Here is a 16381-nt window from a genome sequence, read left to right as displayed (position 1 = left end):
CTACTTAGTGAGAAATTCGGAAGGAGAATAAAGTAACTAGTAAAATAACGCCACGTCAGGAGATAAATGTACAGATCATGTCACGGATAAAAATTGCTCATATAACATAATTGTACCAATTTATACTGTGAAGAATCACGAGAATACTCGTTATTATGCTTTCATATTCCTTTGCTTAGAATGGATAAAAAGACACAGTCACCTCCGGACAGGCCATGAAGGCCCTTGGAGGAGTGGAAGCTAAAGGTTTCCACCGTTGTTAACCGCGGCACGTGATGGGGTAGAGTGGTTAGCTCTACGTCCGGCCGCCTTTGCCCCCAGGAATGAACCTGGTACTCATTTTTGGAGCAGGCTGCGTGAACCTCAGGGCCATATGCACCTACGGAAGTGGAAATCTCGTTTCTTAAATTTTACGACTTCCTGACGGGAATTCAAACCACGTACTTCCGGGCGAACCGAGCACGCCTTTACCGCCTCGGCCAGACAGCCTCTAATACCGCCTCACTACGTCATACAAATGCGAGATAAACAATATTTTCAACCGTTGCAGAAACTTCTATACGCGAACAAGTGAAAGTCAAAATGCAAAACAAACTTCTCCAAGGGCTTGTTTGTGTTGTGAGTCTTATTCATCTCCTATATGAGACATGTATTAAGTCATTTTTATTTAAATAGTATTCTGTACAGTAATGAGTTCATCATCATCATCATCATCTGTTTACCCTCCAGGTTCGGTTTTTCCCTCGGACTCAGCGAGGGATCCCACCTCTACTGCCTCAAGGGCAGTGTCCTGGAGCTTCAGACTCTCGGTCGTGGGATGAAACTGGGGAGAATGACCAGTACCTCGCCCAGGCGGCCTCACCTGCTATGCTGAACAGGGGCCTTGTGGAGGTATGGGAAGATCGGATGGGATAGGCAAGGAAGAGGGAAGGAAGCGGCCGTGGCCTTAAGTTAGGTAGCATCCCGGCATTCGCCTGGAGGAGAAGTGGGAAACCACGGAAAACCACTTCGAGGAAGGCTGAGGTGGTAATCGAACCCACCTCTACTCAGTTGACCTTCCGAGGCTGAGTTGACCCCGTTCCAGCCCTCGTGCCACTTTTCAAATTTCGTGGCAGAGCCGGGAATCGAACCCGGACCTCCGGGGGTGGCACCTAATCACACTAACCACTACACCACAGAGGCGGACTAGTAATGAGTTACGAGATATTTTACCATTATTAAGCTCGCTTTGGCCGAGCCCAACGGTTGATAGTAATGTTTAGCGTGGTGAAGTAGATCGTGACTGCTCTATGATGATCGCAAGGTCAGCTCCCAGAAGACCTTGTACATATATTGTCGGGAGAGATGATCCTCATCAATTACCTTATCTAAATACATTCTTGAAATATACCGAAGGTTATAATAACACAACTGAGAAGTTGCTTCTTCCATGGTTTGTCACGAAGAATCTTCATCCTCTCAAACTTGAATTTGTCTTCACGATACTTTCTACAGTTGGTTTTACGTCACACCGACACATAAGTCTTATGGTGACGATGGGATAGAAAAGGGCTAGGAATGGGAAGGAAGCGGCCATCCCCAGCGTTTACCTGAGGTGAACGTAGCATACCACGGAAAACCATCTTCAGGGCTGCCGCCAGTAGGTTTCGAACCTAATTATCTCCAGAATGCAAGTTGATAGCTATGTGACCCAAACCGCACAGCCAAGTAGCTCGCTCCTTAAAGAATAGAAAAAAAAATATTTTAATGAAATTTACGCTCCTAAAATACACAAAATGAGCTTGTAGGGGTGATTATTGTTTTAAGATGTAGTAGAGCTGTGCAACCATTTTCTCTAAATATGCCCCAATCAGAGGGAAATTAGAAAAGGTTTGGCACTTCGAAAAATGAAGTTATTTGAAAATAAAAGGGAAGGGCCTTGAGGGGCATGAAACTGAAGTATGATTTGGAAGTCATCGCAAACCTAATAGCTTCGGGGTAGGAAAGGAGTTCCCAAAAGGTGGTCAGATAGAAAGTATGAAATTGGGGAGTGTGACACAAGTAAGAAGAACATGTTAGAATCAGCCAGAAGAACCGTGGTCGCCAACACACGCTGACAAGTTGAGAGTCCTTGGTCCCACTTTTACATTATACCTCTTACGACAAGAAGGGGATACCGTGGATGGATCCTACAACCCTCGTCCACAGGAGAAACAAATTTACCACCAAAAATACATGCTCATCGGAAATTATAGCAATTTCAGGCTGATGAATAAGTTACAAGGAGGTGGATCAGTTAAGACTATAATAATTATTTACTCTTCAAACAAAAATATTAACATTACCTAACACAGCTCATGTACAGCCCAGATTGTTGTTATTCGTTCTTCATTTCTTCTTCGACATTCAGCAAGTCATGAATAACACTATATTGCCAAATATGAAGACAGATATTCATGACTACGCACAAGTCATTTCAAAGGTCGTGAAGCATGCTGGTACATTACAAAAGGGATCTCAAAAATTACACTGGGCACAGACGGGACACACGATGATTATAGTTTTGATTTCACTTTTGTATGGCTCGTCCTGCTACCGAAGATCCTGGGTAAATTCTTCTTCTCATACAACCCTGTGTCATATTAATCTTTAATGTTGTTTTTGAATGTTAAATGATTTGTGCTAGCTTAGTTTACATTCTTTTTAAAATTTGAACTTAATAGAATTATGGGAAAAATATTGAATTTATTGTTTCACCAGAATCTAGCACGTTAATTCTTAAAACTAGTTCTCAAATAACTTAAGCGTATCCTAATCTGTCAGTGAGCTGTCATTCTTTGATATAAGATCTTCATTTAGGTTGGACAACATGAGTGAAATATAATACATAGCAAAATAGATGATGGAATCGAAACTGTAAGAAAGTCAGCAGTGTAACTATGAATGGCAATTTTGATTAAGTGGAGCAATCAAATAGGCATTTTCAGGTTCCTCATGAAATAAATATAAATGACTTCGCGTTTTTTGTTCTGAAATTGTACATTTGATTGGAAGAATCATGCCACTCACTGTTTAATATAATTTTGTTTAATATTATATGTACTAATTTTTCGTTTATTATGTAAGACGTGTTCAACTAAATCTTCACACTCCTACAGGAATAGAATTAAGGACTCCTGATATTATGGCCAGGGGCTGCCTGTCCGAGGCGGTAAAGGCGTGCTCGGTTCGCCCGGAAGGACGTGGGTTCGAATCACCGTCAGGAAGTCGTAAAATTTAAGAAACGAGATTTCCTCTTCCGGAGGTGCATATGGCCCTGAGGTTCACTCAGCCTACACCAAAAATGAGTACCAGGTTAATTCCTGGGGGCAAAGGCGGCCGGGCGTAGAGCTAACCACACTACCCCATCACGTGCCACGGTTAACAATGGTGGAAGCCTTTACCTTCCACTCCTCCAAAGGCCTTCATGGCCTGTACGAAGGTGTCTTTGTCTTTTGATATTATGGCCGAATGACCCACTGATGGTTGGATTTCTGGATTGCCTTGAATTTAGGACTGGTGACAATCTTGAACCATATTTTACCCAGCTTCCTGACGGCAACTAGGAAACATCGTGAGGTACAAGCTAATAGGGAAAACCAACACAATAACTATATTCTCTGAACAGTGATCAAGAGAGAACGATAAAGTCCTTCAGCGAATGACAGTATCGGTTGTAAAGAGGTGAGAAAGGGAAGAGTTATTAAACGTAAGAAAAAAAAAAAGAAAATGGAAGATTAACTAGATTTCTTTCATGTAAAATCCTCGGGATCAGGTAAGACCCTTCAAACTCCCAGACATGATTTAAAACTTCGTTTTGGGCCCACTGTGTATCGATATTGTTACATGGATTACAATTGTCTTAATTATCTTCTCATTTAGTCTTATTCTAAACTTGATTCTTCCTCTTTTCGTCTTATCACTAATAATATTAGTTTATTTTACAGTAAATTTGAATAATAATAATAATAATAATATTATTATTATTTGCTTTACGTCCCACTAACTACTTTTTACGGTCTTCGGAGACGCCGAGGTGCCGGAATTTAGTCCCGCAGGAGTTCTTTTATGTGCCAGTAAATCTACCGACATGAGGCTGCCGTATTTGAGCACCTTCAAATACCACCGGACTGAGCCAGGATCGAACCTGCCAAGTTGGGGTTAGAACGCCAGCGCCTTAACCATCTGAGCCACTCAGTCCGGCACAGTAAATTTGAACTTAGGATAACGCTGCTAGATACGTTAAAGTAATCCCTTTTAAATTCAAAGGACTGAATGCTTGAATAACACAAAAATATAATAATTTCGTGTGGCTATTTCTGGCCGAGTGCAGCCCTTGTAAGGCAGACCCTCCGATGAGGGTGGGCGGCATCTGCCATGTGTAGGGAACTGCGTGTTATTGTGGTGGAGGATAGTGTTGTGTGTGGTGTGTGAGTTGCAGGGATGTTGGGGACAGCACAAACACCCAGCCCCCGAGCCATTGGAATTAACCAATGAAGGTTAAAATCCCCGACCCGGCCGGGAATCGAACCCGGGACCCTCTGAACCGAAGACCAGTACGCTGACCGTTCAGCCAACGAGTCGGACAATAACACAATTAATTCCACTGATTGCTATGGATTCATATCATAGCATCTAGATACGGTTGACAAAGACCAGGAAATGAATAAATTGTTTTCTTGTGATTTAAAGGGGCCTGACATCTAGATCATCGGCCCATGAATAAATTGGTACAGCTAAATAACCTTAAATATAAGTAAGAATATGCAAATGGTTACAAGAAAAGGGTTAAAACTCGGTGGACGTTCACCTCACGCTGAACCGGCCCAAAGTGTTAATCACGAGTGGTAGAACGGTGAAGATGATTAAAAAGAGGTTGACAGACGTAAGACCCAACAGTGTTCCCTCTAATTACTATGTCAGTTATCAAATGTTATGAGACCGTGGAGAACTAAATTAAATAAAAAAAGGCAAACTACAGCTACATAAATGATTAGACAGATATTCCCAGCTGTTAAGTAAGATGGACTGTTGTCCACAACGCGATCACACCCCAGAAATGTGTGCCGAGTGGCATTGTCACTGGCTTATAACCTAAGTGTCCGTGGTTCGAATCTCAGTCAATGCGTGTGCGATTTTAGAAGTGAAATATCACGTCCTTGCGGTTAGCATTCCTCGTAAAACTGGAGAACCCGATGAAATGTTCACAACTCCAACATTCATGTTGAACTATACAAGTTTATTTTGCTTCTAAAATGAAGCAACAACAACAATACACATTATTATAATTTGTATTAAAAATTATGATTTTTATCCAAACGTCACTAGGCAAGGCAACACTGTGTTAAAGAGATTTGCACACTTTATCATAATTATACACCAGTTCTTCTGTGGAAATATTTCGGTGATCCCATGTACTTCTTTGAAATCAAACTGCAAGTGATGGCTGAGAGATGTAAACTCTTCCAGCAACTCGCAGGGAGAAAGGTGACATCGTGACCTTCCAACGAAGTCATGGGACCTGCTATACCACGCTGTTATAAATTCAAATTTGTTGGTCCATCGCTAGAAAGTAATTGAGAATTCTTCTTACAATAAGAGGGCGGCTCCCCACCTTGTAACTCCCCCACCAGGTCATCTGCATCTCACGCCAGCTACAGTATATATACTCGGTTCGCTGATAAGCCGGCACAGTGCATTCACTCGCAGCCAGCTAGCAGTACCATAGCACAACAGAAACAACAAACCATGAAGCTGGTAAGACACCACAGACAGGTTATTCCACACAACGCAGAAAGCCAAGGAAAATCGTACTTCAGTACTTCAGATACTTAAACAGCAGGTGTCATGAGTCTATATTTGAATAGCGGTATTCTAAAGGCAATTCAGTGTAAAGCGGGGGAATACCAGTATGTGTGTAAATATTTCTTTCTTCCTTAATCCGTTTGGCTTTTACTTCGATATCAGAGAGGGATCCCACCTCTACCGCCTCAAGGACAGTGTCCTGGAGCGTGAGACTTTGGGTCGGGAATACTACAGATCAGGAGGAACAGTACCTCGTCAGGCGGCCTCACTTGCTATGCTTAAAAGAGGCCTGGTGTGAGGGTGGGAAGATTGGAAGGGATTGACAAGGAATAGGGAAGGAAGTGGCCGTGGCCTTAAATTAGGTACCATTCCGGTATTTGCCTGGAGGAGAAGTGGGAAATTAAGGAAAACCACTTCGAGGATGGCTAAGGTGGGAATCGAACCTTGGTCTACTCAGTTGGCCTCCCGAGGCTGAGTGGACCCCCCTTCAATTTTCGTAGCAAAGCTGGGAATCGAACACGGGCCTCCAGGGTGACAGCTAATCACACTAACCCCTACACCACAGAAGCGGACGTGTAAATATTTATATTTAAAAAAGGTCGTAATTTTAAATAAAAAAACATTCTCAAGTCTCATTAAACTCTTCACTCATCAGAAGGATAAGAAGAAGAATGCGTTTGAATGTTAGTTACAAATACATTACTGTACAATGAACTGAAATGCAGCCGGCGGACTTTCTCAAAAATAATGCCCGTGATACTGAAATTCTAGTTAGGAACAAGTAGAGAAATTGCCTATATATGGACAAATCAAGGTGGTGGTACTTAGTACAATTTTAAAGGAAAATGCTACAAATAATCATACTCTCGAAACTCTAACCATACGTGCAACAGGTGATAGTACAGACACATCAAGGAATGAAGCAAGGATAGGGAAGGACAGTGAAAACATGGGTGAAATGAAAACTTTCCAGGACGTCGAAAATCTAATACCATCGAGGTTGGAATAGAACAATATTACGAAATATAGTTCGAATAGAAAAATAGAGGTGAGTAACCTGGGACAAGTAAGAAGAAGCAATGTCAGATACAGTGATAATTCTTGTGGTCGTCAGTCCACGCTTCAAATTTGGAAGTCCATAGGAATTTTTCAATTCAGAGTAAAGAAACGGAGGGCTCTAAAGGGCCAGGAAATGCGTCACATTTTAAAAACCTACACTAACTTGGTACTTGTACTTTTGTGAGATGAACGACTGTTTTTGATTTAATTTCAACGATCTCTTTGAACAGTATTATTTACTCTGATATTTGGTAACTCCTCACCTTTTACCATACAAGTTGTCTCACTCTCAGAAAGGTCCCTTCGTTATCACCTTTTCCTAGAATGTGACTTCACACTCGGTGAACGAACATGAACAGTGGGGGGACGAACTGTACAAGTTTAGAAGGAAAGCTACGAGAAATTGTTCCAAGGTTGGGACACGTAATAGAGTGCTTTGAAACCTGTTAGAGCATATCTTGCGTTCATTCTAGGAACGAAGTTACTCTGATCAATTTTCAAATTGTCACTTGGCATGCATAGTCCACGGGTGCAGGCCTAATTTACACACATCTTTATTAACCGTGGACTAGTCTGGCTCCACCGCTAAATGTTTACGGCGCTGGCCTTTGTTCCAAGGGATCCCGTGTGCGATTCCCGGCCGAGCCGGAGATTTTAACCTTCATTGATTAATTCCGATTTGTGCCGTCTTCATCACTAGAAATTCTCACAGGCGCAAAGGCCACGTATAAAGCGTCAACTCGAGCCAGCAGGTTACAAACTAATTATATGTGATAGATACGATCGCGAGATTTTTACTTTGTTTGCCATGGCGAGGTCATATGCATATGAGTGTAGGTTCATTCGGAGGATAATTTACCGTGTGTTAAACGCTGTTTTCTTGTCCTTCCAGGTATTCCTCGCCTGTGTTATTGCCCTGGCTGCTGCCGCTGGCCCTGCAGATCCCCAGATCACCATTGTGGCTGAAGAGAACAATGTCAACTTCGACGGAAGCTACAGATACAGGTGAGCACATTGTACAACATTTAATAGTTCCCTCTGTTAATCAGTCCCAGAGTTCAGCCTTCATCTAAAGATCGTGGGTTCAAATACGGTGGAGTGGGGAAAAATGCCCCTTCCACACTTCATTTCATGCAATGGTGTCGTGAATTATCTCGGGTGACACAATCTATCTTCGCCCAACACAATTCAGTTTTCTCTGTCATTCGAAAGAGTAAAAAAGAATATCTCAATTCACATCCAGGCAGATTAAAAGGCGTAAAATCATTCATAATATCTGTACATGCTAGCTGAGGCTATTAGATTACTTATTTTTCAAGTTGCTTTAGATCGCACCGTCACAGATAGGTCTTATGGCGACGATGGGATAGGAAAGAGCTAGGAGTAGGAAGAAAGCTGCCGTGGCCTTAACGAAGGCACAGCACCAGCATTTGCCTGGTGTGAAAATGGGAAACCACGGGAAACCATCTTCAGAACTGCCGATAGTGGGGTTCAAACCCACATCTCCCGAATACTGAATACCAGCCGCACTTCAGTGACTGCAGCAATCGAGCTCGGTATTATTATTATTATTATTATTATTATTATTATTATTATTATTATTATTATTATTATTATTATTACACATTTCAATGAAAACTTACGAATGAGAGGAATTTAAAATTTTAGAACACTAGGTAACTTCAGAACGCGCATTCCACGAGAAGGATTCTTCAGCTAACGTCCATTCCTTAATCCTTCTCGTGTATTGCCTCTATTAATGTAAAATTACTCTTTTCCGATATCGACGCCAATACAGCAGCTTCGGAGAGTTCGTCAGTTAGTCTCACAAGGTTGATTGAACCCCATTCCTGCCATTATACTAGGATTAAATAATAATAATAATAATAATAATAATTGAAAGTCGGGCTTCCTTTTACGATTGGACATCCAAGGGCTGATAAGAGTTCTGTGAAATCATAGCGCGATCTTTGTAGTGATTCATTAACAGATGATGTGGATTTTTTGAAACTGATTGCGTGGCTTAATTTTAAGGAATATGTTATTTGTTACATTACTGGGACGTCTATACAGCTGTATGAAGCCCAGAATCATTTCGGTAAGAAAGAGTGTGCAGCACCATTCCTTTACATATAGGCTAGAACAAGTTTGTAGCTTTCATAAATTTATGTTTCAATGTCATCTCTTATTCTGACGTTACGAAAGTCACTGAGTTATGAGCGATGCTAGTAATGCAATACCAGCCATCTACTGTATGTGATGAATGGAGTTGTGATGTCACACACAGAATCAACTGGCTTGACAGACTGATATGTAACTGAACATTCTTGCCGGGTGAGGAAAGGAGCGATAAAAATCTCACTCTTACATTCCTTAGCACGTCTCATAAGTGAGTTTTCATTTCCCATTTTCACTCCTGACGAACGCCGAAGGTGAACCACGGCAAGGTCACATCCGTTTCTTTCCCAGTCACAGTTCTTCTGTATACGCTTAGCGTGTCTATAAACTCCACTAGCAAATAGAAGAACAATTCATCATATTTTCGAACTCCCTTCAACAATGCCCAAAATGTCCTAAGGTACTTGCCTTGAAGTTCTTCAAATTCTGTTTTAAGTAGTATATGGAAATTTAATTATAGCTTTTGAAATATAGATTTGATTTCTCTCCGGATAAGGATTTGATCCATTCCTCAGAGGCTTCAATTTGACCTTCTGCGTTTGTTGGTCCATAAGACTTCGATATTCCTTTGATATCTAAGCATTTCTGACAGAAGCCCTTAGAGTATTTTCTGCTATCTCGAAACAGATTTTTACTGAGCAGTCTCAAGAATGGTAAAGCCGCTAGGGATCCAGTCAGTCTTCGGGTTGAGGATTGAACAAAGCGGTATGCTGTGTCGTAATGTTGCTGTAGAATAGAGAGGAGGTGCGAGAGAGGGTGAAAACTTTATAGTGTTTCTGAAGAGAAACTGTACTTATCGGTGGGCTTGACATTCTAAATTCTACTTTTCTGATTACTACTAAATTTATTACGTTATGTCGTACAGAAAGTGATATATCATATCAATTCTACATAATAGGGCCTACCTGGTTCCTCTATAAGTACGATTTTCTGACACAAATACCTTCTTAATTACAGCTTCAAGAACTCTGACGGTACCGAGGCTGAGCAGTCTGGTCAACTGAAGCAGATCGGAGCCGAAGCTGGAGAAGCTGTACAGGGCTCATCCTCTTACACTGCCCCTGATGGCACCCCCATCCGCATCACCTATACCGCCGACGAGAATGGATACCAGCCTCAGGGTGAACATCTGCCAGTACCACCTCCCATCCCAGAGGCCATCGCTAAAGCTCTTGCATACATTGCTACAGCCCCACCTCCCAGAAACTAAGCTCTTAACGTGACAATCACCACAGAGACAACCGCAATGTGCGGTATTCTCACGACTGTACCTGGCAATTGGAACGACAACAACATCCCCTGATATCCGTGACTATCAATAGTCTCAAGCCATACGACCATCATGTACAAATCCTGGAAAAATTTTGTTCTGTATGTTATAGAACAAAACTAGTCTCTAAGATGTGTATATCATTCCTATGTAAATAACAATAAAAAATAAAACATTTCGTAAGAAAGTAACTGAATATATTTTGATATGTAAGGGAGGAGGCCCTTTTGATACACTGGCCAAGAAATGGCGCAAAAACAAACAATGGTATTATTATTATTATTATTATTATTATTATTAACAAATATATCACAATTGGGAAATATGCCGGTTTCAATGATCTTTTACAGTAGTGTGAGATTAAAGTAAAGTCAAAACATAATTGTCCAACATCAACAATAAGAGTACAACAAGAAATTCCATGGAATGAAAATATTACATTTATTACTACTAGTTTAATATTCTAAATCTAACATCATCATATACAAATTCACACACAACTTAAGTATTTCCAGTGCTTAACATTACAACACTCTCATATACAAAATCACATTTTACATTATCTTACAACTACTACTACTACTACAAGAGCACAACAAGCAATTTCATGGAAATAAAATATTAAAGAAGTAGTACTAGTTTAACATTTTAAATCCAGCAGGATTTCGTTATTAGTGAATAAGTTTTACTATAAACCTTGGGTCATGTAGCGATATTTTCTTTTCACGTGCGGTTGATTTTAGAGGCCCTGCGGAGATATTTAAATCACAACTCTGCTGCTCAAAGTTGTCTTTGGTAATGCGATTAAGCGTATAATCTAAGAAACATGCACTCTAAATTAGTCATAATATAGTTGGAGTATGTTCAAGGGCAGAAAAAGTAAAATACTTTTAAATACAGAAAAAATCAGCTGAAGTGAATTACAAGAGTAACATTAATTATGAATCAGAAATTAATGTTAAAATACGGGTTTCTTTCAGTGTAAATTAGTCAAAAGTAAGTTTTGCTAGAATTCAAAATGATTCCTGCGCCGCAACAGTTTTAACAGTTCAAATTTGGAACACAGGCGCACTCATATAGCATTCATGATTTATAGTTTCTATTTTAATAATAGTTAGGAACTTTCAGAAATTATGTGTGTTAAAATATGAAAAAATGACGCAAAACTACATAATAAAAGTGTTGCAAAAAATCTAACTTTAAAGCTGAAATCAGAAATAGTACTATATTTTTTCTTGTAGATTTTTAATCTTTAATAACTATGCTTCAAAATAAGGATCCAAAATCGTTGCACCTGAAACATCTTGAAAATGAACCAAATTGTTTTTATAAGTGCCATTATTATCGAATTATTACCTCAATATCGGCAGCATTTTGAAATTAACTTATCCAGGGTAACATTAATAGGTAAAATTTCGTGGAAATATACTGATATTACCGAACACACATTTCAGTGGGGTCTCCTCTTAAATAAATCCCTTTTAAAAGTTAAGAATACATGATTTTCTACCTGTTACAAGTACGAAGTATACTATGATTTCAATGTGGATAAATATGCCAATTACCGTAATACTATTTGAACTGTGCAATGAACATGTTAGTACTTCTTCTACACTGCCTAAAAGATTGATTAAATGATAATCTTTGATAACATTGAGAACACTATGAAGTGTCGCATTACTCGTTTGCCAATAACCTCATTTGTTCAAGGATTCAAGCCGAATCACGACGGAGACGCAGACGGCTGTCTTGCTCTTGTTAGTACGAGGGTAATTCTGGAAGAAAGATTCCCCGATTTATTGTTCAGAAACAATGGAGTTATCTCCAAGTTATGTATCCAATAGTTTTTAGTCACACAGCAGATAGTGCAGAACCCAGAATCTTGGCACAGAGAAGTTGCAAAAGAACGGAGTTCATGAGCGAGTGGTTACGGGAGGAGGTCCGTACAGTGATCAGTATACGGTAGAACAGACGTACAATGCTGAATGTTGAAGTTCCCATTGATAGACCACGTCAACAACGAGAAGATACTCCGTAGTGGCCGGAAATTATCAGAAGTGTCAATTCTCGCAAAACGCAGGAAATGATTCTACCTCTTCCTTTGACATACCGGTCACTGCTCTTGATTATTTCTAAAATGACCAAGAGTTGGATCGTACAAATAACGTACGAGTTTCCTCAGTCACACTCGCGTGGCTGAATAGCCACATGTCAAGATGCATAACTTGGAGCGAAATGACGAATACAGACCAGGAAAACGTGAACGTGGGCGGAAAATATTATGGCCGAGTAAACTCTGACGCTGACTGAGTGCAACTGTGATACGGGAAACAAAAATAGGAAAAATGAACTACTGCTTTTCCCTTTGCGAAAATCAAGGTAAGGTAAGGGTGTATTCTGCCCGAAGGCAAGTTCGAACCTCATCAGAGGTGTGCCTGAGCCGGAGTTTACGTGCGGTAGCGTGGCCAGTTCCTTTCATCTCCTCCATTCCCTTGCCCACACCAACAGCGCGTGGCAACCCATCCAAATCTTGACCACGCCCAGTGTTGCTTAACTTCAGAGATCTCATGGGATCCGGTGTATCAACACATCTACGGCCGTTCGCTGTGAAAATCAAATGATCATAAATATGTCTCTCAGTCATGGCCATCCATCAACGCCTGCTAATTTGAGAAGGTGGTGGTGGTTATTGTTTTAAGAGAAAATTTCCGGTGATCACTAGCCTTAAGACACAACCTGCATGGTTCCTAGGTAACATTGTTTGGCCATCCATCCATATCTTACATCACAGCCTGCACGGTTGCTGGGGTTTCACTTTCAACACGCTCACTTCCGTAACGCACATTTTCAGATGATCAACAGGCGTAAGATGGTATATTTATGTCACAATTAGTCCGTGACAGTCCGTGACAGGTTGGCTAACAGATTGCAGTGACACATATTCTACGCGAGACTTTCTGAGCTCACTGGTTCCGTGACCGGTTTCACTATCTCAATTTTCAGACAGCCTTTTACGTGGTCTAACGAGGTTGAAAGAACCCTGTTCCAGCACTCGGTCCAGAATGAAAATCACTGGACTGGCGAGAATGAAAATCACTGGACTGGCGGAAATTGAACCCGAGCATACAGGATGCAGGCGCGCTACATCTAAATACGGGAGCTGCTAACCTCCCCTATCCAGAAGAAATCAATTAAATCATACATGATTATATGGTACTGCAGTCATCTAATTTAGTAGACAGACTCACTAACCAGGTTTTCAACTACGATGTACCAAGCTCCTGGAATAACGCAATAACAACAATAGGCGTCAGCAAAAATTTTAAAAGGAATTTCCTATCCGAAGATCACTCGACGAATAAATAATAATAATAATAATAATGAAATGAAATGCCGTGTGGCCTCCAGAGAGGCCTCGTTCAGATCTTTTGATTTGACCCCCGTAGGCAACCTGCGCTTCGTGGTGGTGGTGGTGGTGGTGATGATGATGATGATGATGATAATGACGTTACATACACCCAGTCCCTGTGCCAGGGAAATTAATTTTGGTTAAAATTCCCGACCCCGCCGGGAAACGAACCCGGGACTCCTGTGACCAAAGGCCAGCACGCTAGCCATTGAGCCATGAAGCCGGACATAATAATAATATAAATAATAATAATAATAATAATAATAATAGTAATAATAATAATAATAATAATAATAATAATAATAATAATAATGACAATCATCCGCTAAAATATTCAAATTTCTCCATTAGCTTGAATGTATCTCGTTCTGTTTCTTAGTCTCTTTGAAGTTGGATAAGGTGTTGGTTTTCTCCAGAGAGACTTCGGGTCCGCTTTGGCTTCCTGCCTTCTGAGATAATACACCTAGATCACTCCCTATTACTAGAGAATCAGCGGTCAGGGTCAAGTCATAGGCAAAGGACTCTTGTAACCCAGGTGGGCCCCCAATCTAGACACCCAACCTGACAAGTTATCTGTGCCATATTTTCATATTTTTTTTCAAAGATGCAGTTGAAGAGGAGTAGAGAGAGTCCGCCACCCTGTTTGACATATGTTTTTGATCTCGAAGGTTTCTGAGATATCCTCTCTGAATATTTTTCCTTGGAGTGTGTGACTCAGTATGGGTTTGTTGAATGAGGGCTTTTTGTGCAGTCCTAGGGCCCCGAGAATTTTACTAATGGTTTCTCTGTCCGCTGAGTCGTAGGCTTTACCAGAAACAACGAAGGTAACTACCATCTTGCGGCTTCTAATCTTGGAGTAGGCTAGTACTGTTCTGAGCTTGAAAATTTGTTCAGTACACGATTGAGTTTTCCTGAAGCCTCACTGGTATTCCCACAGTTGACTGTCTAATCGATAGTCAGCTAGGAGGTGGTAGTTGTTCTTGCCCTGTGAGGCTCTGAATTCAAAACCTGGTGGAGTGTATTTACCAAGATTCTGTCAAGTCTTTGAAATTAGTTTTAGTGAGGCTGGTATCGTCGCCATAAGACCTATCTGTGTCGGTGCGACGTAAAGCCCCTAGCAAAAAAAAAAAGTGAGGCTGGTTCAGTCGGTTGTGTGTGAAAGTTCGTTTAATTCCTCGGATTATCTTGACCGTGAGCTTCAATGTTTCAAGAATTTCTCCCAGTTTCCCCTGGATTTCTTGGAGTTCCACCTCAGCCATGCTGTTTGTCTTTGGGCTATCGTGTAGACACAGTCTTCATTTCACTACATGCTTCGTTATTCTTGTGAGTTGGGAGATGGTGTTCACTGGCCGTCTTGGCTAGTGCGTCTTTCCGTTGGTCCCAGTTATTCAGATCTGCGTTGTTCAACCTCTGACTTACTTCTTGGTTGTCCTCAAGAAGTTCTATTTCGAATATTATTGTCCTGGAGGTTTGTACCGTCTGGTGTTCCTGGGAAGGGGTCTCAGTTTGATCTTTGAGAAGTAGTGAGCCGAATCCAGGTTGGCGCCTCTCAGTGCCTTTATGTTTTGTGTTTTCGATTGGGATTTTCTCTAGGTAGCCTCATGGTTTATCTGCAACTTGTCAAGGTTACTGTTGGAGGATTGTGTGTTGGTGGTGATTACTGTTTAAGAGGAACTACAACTGGGTAGGTATCGGCCAAAGAAAGGTAAAGGATACGAAGGGCGTGAAATGAAAGACTACCTTGGCCTTGTAAATCTATATCGCTGGGGTCGAAAAAGAGCAAGAGGTCGTATAGGATAGATGAAAGTGAGAACCCTGGAACAAGTAAGAGGAAGCAATGCCAGAACTCAGCTAAGTAAACCGTGGTCACCAACCCGCGCTCCCACGTTAACAGCACCTGAGGCCCATTTTAGTCACATCTTACGACAGGCAGGGAATACCGTGGATGTAATTCTACCCCACCCCACCCACAAAGGGTTACTGTTGGGTGAGATCTAGGTCCTCGGCTTCCTAGGTACGTGCCTAGAGGCTGTGTATTTCATCACCGAGCCGAACGTCCTACATATTTTCCAAAATCGTACTCCGTTACAGTTCGCTTGCGCATTAGATGATTGCCCACTATGTTCCTGTACTTTCTCTCTCTTCCCAACGGCACATCGCATTCGCCTAGCAGTGGTATGTCCTTCGGATATTTTAGAGAGAATATCCTCCAGATATTCCCAAAATTTGACCATTTATTCAGCGTTCCACTTGTTTTTTTGGTTGATGGAGGCGTTAGTGCAATTGAGAGAGAGGGTGGATACTAGACTGCTGAGGGAGTTTGTCAATGACTGAGTCAGAAATCCTGCGGTTGAGCATAAGTCCCGCACCTAAGTGGGGTACGTTCCGACCTACTGGCCGGCGTTTCCTTTAAGAATTCTGCAATCTTGCGACTCGAAGGCGTGATCGTCGGCAATCCTGGTTTACCGTAACGCTGTCGGTAATGCCGAGTTAGTTTGTCCATCCGATGTTCTATCTTACCCACTTTGAGCAATGAGTTGCCACTAGATGTCGTGAAGAACTTGCACTGTCTTTGCCTGAGTTTATGTGTAATGTTTCAGGATGCTCCGACTCATCTTTGAAGCATATTTGTGCTGAGTCTC

The 16381-nt window shown here is 41.3% G+C and overlaps 1 protein-coding gene across 1 annotated transcript; it reads left to right on the top strand.

Moving 5' to 3' along the window:
- Window positions 1-5724: 5724 nt before the first annotated feature.
- On the top strand, window positions 5725-10483 carry LOC136868290 (endocuticle structural glycoprotein SgAbd-3). The gene is made up of 3 exons (XM_067144765.2): window positions 5725-5775; window positions 7775-7887; window positions 10018-10483. Exons 1-3 carry the CDS (start codon window positions 5767-5769, stop codon window positions 10268-10270), a joined length of 375 nt encoding a protein of 124 aa, XP_067000866.2. The 5' UTR covers window positions 5725-5766; the 3' UTR covers window positions 10271-10483.
- The last annotated feature ends 5898 nt before the right edge of the window (window positions 10484-16381 follow it).

This window comes from Anabrus simplex, chromosome 1 (assembly GCF_040414725.1).
Source record: "Anabrus simplex isolate iqAnaSimp1 chromosome 1, ASM4041472v1, whole genome shotgun sequence".
Lineage (NCBI taxonomy): Eukaryota > Metazoa > Arthropoda > Insecta > Orthoptera > Tettigoniidae > Anabrus > Anabrus simplex.
This window is presented reverse-complemented; position numbering and strand designations above follow the sequence as displayed.

What these genes read in the sequence shown, in the direction of transcription:
- LOC136868290 (XM_067144765.2), top strand. An exon ending in GACGGAAGCTACAGATACAG is followed by an intron (nt 7,888 to 10,017) that starts GTGAGCACATTG and finishes TCTTAATTACAG; the next exon opens with CTTCAAGAACTCTGACGGTA.